This window comes from Puma concolor, chromosome D3 (assembly GCF_028749965.1).
Source record: "Puma concolor isolate L17-30 chromosome D3, mPumCon1.1.hap2, whole genome shotgun sequence".
Taxonomy (NCBI): Eukaryota; Metazoa; Chordata; class Mammalia; order Carnivora; family Felidae; genus Puma; species Puma concolor.
Genome location: NC_141678.1, coordinates 46,721,389 through 46,728,434, shown reverse-complemented (window position 1 = coordinate 46,728,434; position 7,046 = coordinate 46,721,389). Strand labels below are relative to the sequence as shown.

General features: G+C 44.8%; 1 protein-coding gene across 7 annotated transcripts in view; it reads right to left on the bottom strand.

The window, feature by feature from the left end:
- Window positions 1-3,000: 3,000 nt before the first annotated feature.
- Window positions 3,001-7,046, bottom strand: part of LAMA3 (laminin subunit alpha 3) — a 274,529-nt gene continuing 270,483 nt past the window's right edge. For all 7 annotated transcript variants that reach the window (XM_086682631.1, XM_086682625.1, XM_086682626.1 and 4 more), the window contains 3 exons: window positions 6,185-6,278; window positions 4,876-4,995; window positions 3,001-4,145 (listed from right to left, as the gene is read on the bottom strand). In XM_086682631.1, the coding sequence (XP_086538757.1) occupies window positions 4,000-4,145; window positions 4,876-4,995; window positions 6,185-6,278 (360 nt within the window). In that variant the 3' untranslated portion in view covers window positions 3,001-3,999. The remainder of the gene's footprint in view (window positions 4,146-4,875; window positions 4,996-6,184; window positions 6,279-7,046) is intronic.

The following is a 7,046-nucleotide window of genomic DNA, read 5'->3' as shown; positions in this document are numbered from 1 at the left end:
TTCAAAATTTATGGGGAATAAAACCTTCTGGCAGTGGAAAGGTACACTTCACATTCTGAGGTCACAGAAGTCTTTATGAACAAAGGAGAAAAGAAACATTTTCAGTAAATAGTATCCATCATCTCAGGACTCTGCCCTCTGGGAAACTAATTACTCCTCACCCTGAGGATGATTAAAGGAGATATTCCAATTTTGTCTCTACTTTCTACACTCAGGCTACAGACATTCTGCTAGAATTTCAACGGCAAGGAATTAAGTTATATTGTTTGGCAAATCAAGAAAGTGGAAACATGACGTATCTGTCACCTACCACCAGTGCTATCATGACCATTATCACTCATGAAAAGAAAAAAAAGTGTCCGTTTTGGATTTTTCCCATGGGGGGAGGGTTGGGCACGGCGATGAAGGGGATAGAGGCTCCAGTTTCTATGTGTGTAAGCCCTGGAAATTTTGCCTCAGTGAATCCTTGTTTAAGTTTCAATCACAAAGAAATCAAACCTATAAGATGGAGGAGGAAGCCCCTGGCTGCCCAGAGAGCACAGTACATTCTTCAAGCGCTCGGAGGAGTGCCTTGTTCCCTTCTGGAAGCATGTCCAAGGCTTGGCACTGGTTTGGAGCGCTCTGAGAGCGGCATGCTCTGCAAATCTGGCTGTCTGGGGCTTAGCATGGGTTCTTAGGGACAAATAATAAAGCTGCCCGTGTTTTAAGTCTTAAGGTGTTGTGCAGAGTCACCCAGAGCCCTATCAGCTGACCATGCTGTGATTCCAGGCATGTGATTTGGGCTCAGATGAGCCCAGAGCATGGTGGCTGTCTATGGGCTGGCTTGCTCCAGCAGCTGCTCCCTGTCTTGAAGACCAGGGGCAGATGTTGGTGACTTTATATTTAGCGGCATCAGACCCAAGCCCAGTTAAAAAAGATGTGAATGCAAGTGGATATATAACCTCTTAGGGGGAAAAAAAATGTGGCAATAGCTCACCATAAACATGAAAATGTTCATATCCTTTGACCGGGTAGTTTTACTTCTAAGTATAAGAAAATAAATAAGTATATATTCCCTGCCAGATTCATTTTAGTGTTGCTTATGATTACAAACAGTTGAAACAACCCAGCTGTGTAAGTGGTTGGAGGTTGGTTAAATACATTATGATAAATTTATTTGATGGAATGGTCTACAGTCAAAGACCTGGGAAAATTCACCATATAGTTTTTAAGACCACAGAAAAATACATACAGCGTAATTGTAATTTTGTAAAGAAATACATGTGCATTTAAAATGAATACAGGGTGCCTGGCTGGCTCAGAGGGTTGAGCATCCAACTCTTAATTTCAGCTCAGGTCATGATGTCCCGGTTCGTGAGATGGAGTCCCTAGCTGGGCTCTGTACTGACAGCATGGAGTCATTGCCCTTCTCTCTCTCTCTCTGTCTTCCTCTCTCTCAGAGCTAAACAAACTGAAAAAAATTTTTAAAAAATAAAAAGAATATAGACATGTAACTAAAGACCTACAGGTTTCTGAGTGATGAGCTATGGGTGATTTTTATGCTTTTCTGCATATTCTGATTTTTCTATAATGAACACATATGCCAGTTGTATTCAATACAATAATGCTATTTATAAGTGGTTCCACTCATATGCTGGCTTTAAGCCTATCATTTGTAAGAAAGAATCTGGCCTTTCTGGGGCTAGCACTGACTTACCTAAAGTTGGAGAGCCCCAGGAGCTGGGAGAGAGACAGGAGTCCATGTGGTAGGGAGGGCAGAGCTGGGGCTTGGGGATTTTGCAGCGCAACACGGCGTGGGGGGTGGCACAGAAAGGAGCTGAGTCAAAGGTCTCTGTGGGGAAGTGAGACCACTTCCCACACGGGAGGAGGGGAACGTCAACATGTTCTGTCCAGGGCCATCGTCCTCTGCCACGGGGTTATTGCCAGTGTGACAAAAACTCAACCCCCCTTGTACTGAGAAATGAGGTCAAGAGGTGCCCTGGGAGATGCTACAGGAAGCGGCCCATGAAGGCACACGCATGACTGCTTCCTAGTCACCTGATGTCCCTGAAGTGACTGTTCAGGGAATAGTGCCGTGCTGTTGGCTTTGTCACAGTGCCGGCCCCATTTTCCCCTGACCGGAAGGACACCAACTGTGGACCTCTCATGAACTGGCCAGAGCCGGCCACCAGTGCACCCACTGTCCCTACTTAGCCTCTCAGCCCAAGGTCAGCCCAAGTTGTGAGAGACTTTGAGCCAGGGAGAGGACACCAGTGATAATATCTGTATGGCACTTCACAGTTTACAAATAATTGCGCTGATGGTTTAGTTAAGAGCTGTAAACGTTCCTTTCAGGGAACACACATTTACGATCTGAGAACAGGCATGCTGAGGGCTTTCTGTTTCCTTAACTGTCATTCTGTCTGTGACACTCTGTGCCTTCTGGTGGCTGGGATTATACTCAGAAAAGGCAGATGGACAGCTGGTCTTCAAGCTATTACAAAATGGAAGGAAAACCAGCGGTATTAGGTGAATTTGCCGTCCCTTTATGATGAATCTCGGAAGGGCTCAGGAATAATCAGCACGAATAAATAACTCTGTAGAGTCAATTAGATTAACACCAGGAAGCCAAAGAGAGAACCACCCATTTAGTGTAGTTAGTGCCAAGACGGGTACAATGGATGCTCTTCATGAAGACTCAGAATCTGGGTGGTAAATAACTGATGGAAGTTTCCAGTTAAAAGTCAATGTCTTCAGAAAACATATAACTTAAGGTCATGTAATTCAATCCCTGAGTCAGCATAGCATCGCTAAGGCCTACCAGGCAGCCACTGTTGAATACTCCCTGTAATGGGGAACCATCATCTCAGGACTCTTCTGGAGAAAATTCCATGGTTTCATAGATGCAGGTGTTAGAATGCTTTCTAACAGTGTGACGGTCAAAGAAGAGCACTGAGTTGAAGAGAATGTGGCTCCATTTCAGAGGTGGAGGGCAGGTAGGTGTAAGGATACCACAGAGGATGACCATATCCAAAGTTTAGATTTATTCTTTTTCTTCTGAGGGACAAACACTATGTAGAAGGCACAGAAATGCTTACATAGTCTTCTTCTTTAGGAAGAGCAATGCTGGTTAATTATATTGGTCTAGTACATGTCTCATTGTTTTGTAGGTTAAACAGGAAGCGATTCCTCCTTCCTGTTGACTTCTGTTAGCTTGCCACGCAAAGCTTTAATTATAGAACGTATATCCATCTCAGCTCCCCTATTGGATAGTTTTTGCCCTCAAGGAATTGATAGTCATAATCTAGATTTGGTTGGTAGCAGACTGTACATGGGAAGCCAAGGGGAAATATAGGTCCATTAATTCGGTTTGTTAGTTATTTACTATTTTGTGAATATTGTGTGTCTCCCAAGTTGGACTGCATATTCCTTCAGGGCAGGAATTATGTCTTCTGCCGAACAGTACATCCAACCCTGAGCACACACAGTGCCACACAAGTCTGTGCTTCATAATTATCTGTAGAAAACTGTGTTGTGGGTAGCACACTGAACAGGTGCTGAAGAATTAGTATGATTAACAGTGGCCCACAAGCCATTGGCTTAATGCTAATCAAACATCCCCATTTAAAGAGTACACTGCATTTATTTAACCCCATTAAGTTACAACCCCATGACACATGTCAATTTTTGTGTTTTTAAAGTGCTTTAAAAGATATTTATTTTTTTACCAGGTGGAAAATAATGTCCTTTAAAAGGCATTTAATGTTTAGTGGAAAATGATATTACCAAAGCATGTAACAAGTTGTTCATCACCTTCAAGACATGGAATTTTTATAAATACACAGGTAACACTGAGTGCCAAAATGATGGGTGTGCATGGTCAGAGTACGAAATTAGACTTGCTATTCATCCCATCTAGATGGTGTCTTAAGTCAAGAATGATCTTGAGCAGAGACAGGGAGGTATGCTGGGTAACTGTGCTTTTGAAGGTGACTTCCCTTGCTGTCTGATAGGTTTGTGTTAGTGATCAGGACAGCCATTCAGACTGACAGATCCCTGGACGTCCATGGCTTCAGTGACAGGGATAGGAATGTGGTTGACTTGAATATTCTTCAGACAGCCAAAAAATGATTTCCACACAGGGAGCTTCAGCGTCTTCAAGTGGGCTTCAAGAGAAAAGGAGAGGCATTCCATGAGTGTGAATGTGCCCAATTTAGAAAATCGTCTTATTAGAGTTAAAGGGACCGAGGATCTCAGGCCAGCCAGTCACCTCCTCCTTTGAGCTGGCACCCCACGCCCCTGCCTGCTGTGATAAATCACCAACAAGGCTACTTATTTTTCAAGTTCTTCAAAGAAGCAAATTCCACAGCCCAAATCAATAGATAATAACTCTGAACACTAGTGCTTTTTATGGGTCATGGAAGACCCATAAAATTAACAAACTCTCCGGAGGAACATCAAACAAGGAAGAATGACAAGGCTCTTTCCAGGCAAAATTCCAGAACCTGCCTGGTTCTCCCATTCTGGCCCTGCAAAGCTTAATAACTCATCAGTAAAACTAAATGTCTGGGGAGGAGAGACCAGTTTTTAGCCCCTTTCCTGATTCTTTGCTGCTATCAGGCTTCTAGGTAAAGGTAGCCTCTTAAGAGAGGCTTATGAACGATAGGCTTGGGACAGGAGAAGCAGCGGCAATGTGGCCTGGGCTATACAATGTGCCCATTGCTACCAATTGGGTTTTCCCATGTGTTGGAGCAAAGAGCCTCACTGTCTCCACTGTCCAGCCAACGGCTGCCCAGCTAATAACCCATGGCTGGGGCACTGATTTGTTCGGTTAAGATGGAAATGGTAAGAGCTGACGTGGGGCAACGTGGGTGTAGAAGCCAGGACAAGAGTTACCTGGAATGCCTCCAATGTACAGTGGCTCCTGAGTGCTGGCAGGTGGGAAGGGGAGCCGTCCAGCTGTGTAGCTATTCTCTGTGTCCAGTTCCAGGTGCAAGATGTGTTGTTTTATGGTGACTGGTGGGAAAGGAAGCTGGTCAGGTTGATTACCTGAGGACAGCCCTGCCCAATGTTTAATGACTACACTAGGGCTTCACCACGGGCTTCCTTTCAACCCATTGCTGTGGGAACACTATTGCTAGGAATTCCGTCAACCTAGACACAAATTCAACTAGTTTTTCAACACTAAGTGGGATTTAGATGCTTTCACATACGTTGCAGGATTTAATCCTTCAAATGAATCTGTGAGGAAGATATGGTCACTCTTCTTTCCCAGATAAGTGATTGTGACTCTCAAGCATTGAGGAGCCTGACAAGATGGCTTGGTTATAAGTTGAATGAGTTGGGATTCCAGCTGCTCTCTCCAGAAGCCATCTTTATTTCACGAGATCTTAGCTTCCTTCCAGGGAGACGCTGACTTCTGAAAACTGAGTCGCTTTTGACCCTCCAAATAAAATGCCTCCAGTGTGAACAACCCTAACTAATTGCAATGTAGTCAGCATTCAAATTAGACCAGAGACTACTCTTCTTTTTTGAAAAGGTATGTTAGCCAATACGGTTTAATATATTACCAAACTAATGTGCACAAGTTATTCATAAAACAGCAGATTTGGTTTGGGAGGCTATGCCTAATCTCCTCCCAGTGGTTTGTCTAAGTCGTTTGCAGTAGTCTTAAATGGACTTGAACAATAGCAAGAGCAAATACTTCCTGGGCACTTACTGCATATTGGACACTGTTGTGCACTTTACATACGTTGTCCCATTTGATTTTCACCACCCTGGGAGGTGGGCCCTATTTTTATCTCCATTGTGTTGAGGGAGGAAACTGAAGATAAAGAGCAATTAAGTGGCTTGCCCAAGGTCACTTAGGTAAGGGCCGGAACTGAGATGTGATCTCTGTTCCTTTTGATTTCAGAGCCAAAATCTAAATCATAATGTTATACCGCCTTGAAAACACAGATTATCAGTTTTCTGAGCTCAAAAAGAAAATTCTCTGTATGTTACAGAGAACAGGTTGCAGCAGCCACGAATTGCATAAATGCAGCCAGGGCTGAGAATGGACATCTTCTTACCATGTCAGTCTGGTGGACTGAGCCGGGTCATACGCTAATGGATTGATAAAGCGAGGCTGTATCTGGGACATTCAAATCCAGATGGAAAGGGACACTGTTTCAGGGTGTGAACAACAGGCCACTGGACATCATACCTGTCACCGAGTGCCACCGCCCGTCACACAGAGACTGCTTTGGTGTAACTGATGTCAAGATGCCCCCCGCCTCACTGTCCACAGAGGCCGTGACCTGGAAGACACATGCATTTTCCTATTTCCTTCAGAAAGGCTGCTGGAGCCAACTTCCCTGCCTTCTTTCCTTCCCACCGCTTGTCACCCTGAGGGCCCTGAAGCACCTTAGACGTGGCCCCTCCCTCTCGCACCAGGTGATCACAGGAGGGCCAAGGCTTTGCAAGAATCTCTCTGCTGAGTCCCTTCCAGGAAGCAAGCTGCAAAGCCAAGGCCAGGCCTGAAGTTGCTGCCAAAGGTGATGAGCTCTTCCCTCCCAATCCAAACCCCTCCTCTGTCAGGCTCTACTCAAAGGTCACTGATCAGCAGGGAAGATCCTCCTCAAGCTATTGATAGGCAACTGCGGCCACAGTTCTGTTTAGAAGGACGCAAAATTTGGAAGGCAAAAATGCTGGCTGAGGCCTACGCCCTGCTGCGAGGGCCAGACAATTAGAATAATTCCATGAATGCATGCCTTAGGGTTGTAGCTCAAGGAATTCAGCAAGCTAACTGATTGCACTTGTACTGGGCACGTGTCAGGGGTCAGGCACTCATGCTAGCGTGCAGAATCCCACAGTCCCACTCTCTGGACCAGGGCCAAGGGCTGAACCAAGGTGAACAAATACCAGGACTAAAATAAGCAAATTGGTAACTAATTTGCATTTAATTTGCATGTAGCTAGACAGCAAGGCCAATTCTCAGGCAATTTTCCAGCTAAACAAGGTCACTGCTGTTATGAAGGTCATCGTGTCTTGATTTTTGCGTATGCGATTATTTCCTCTCCAGAAGC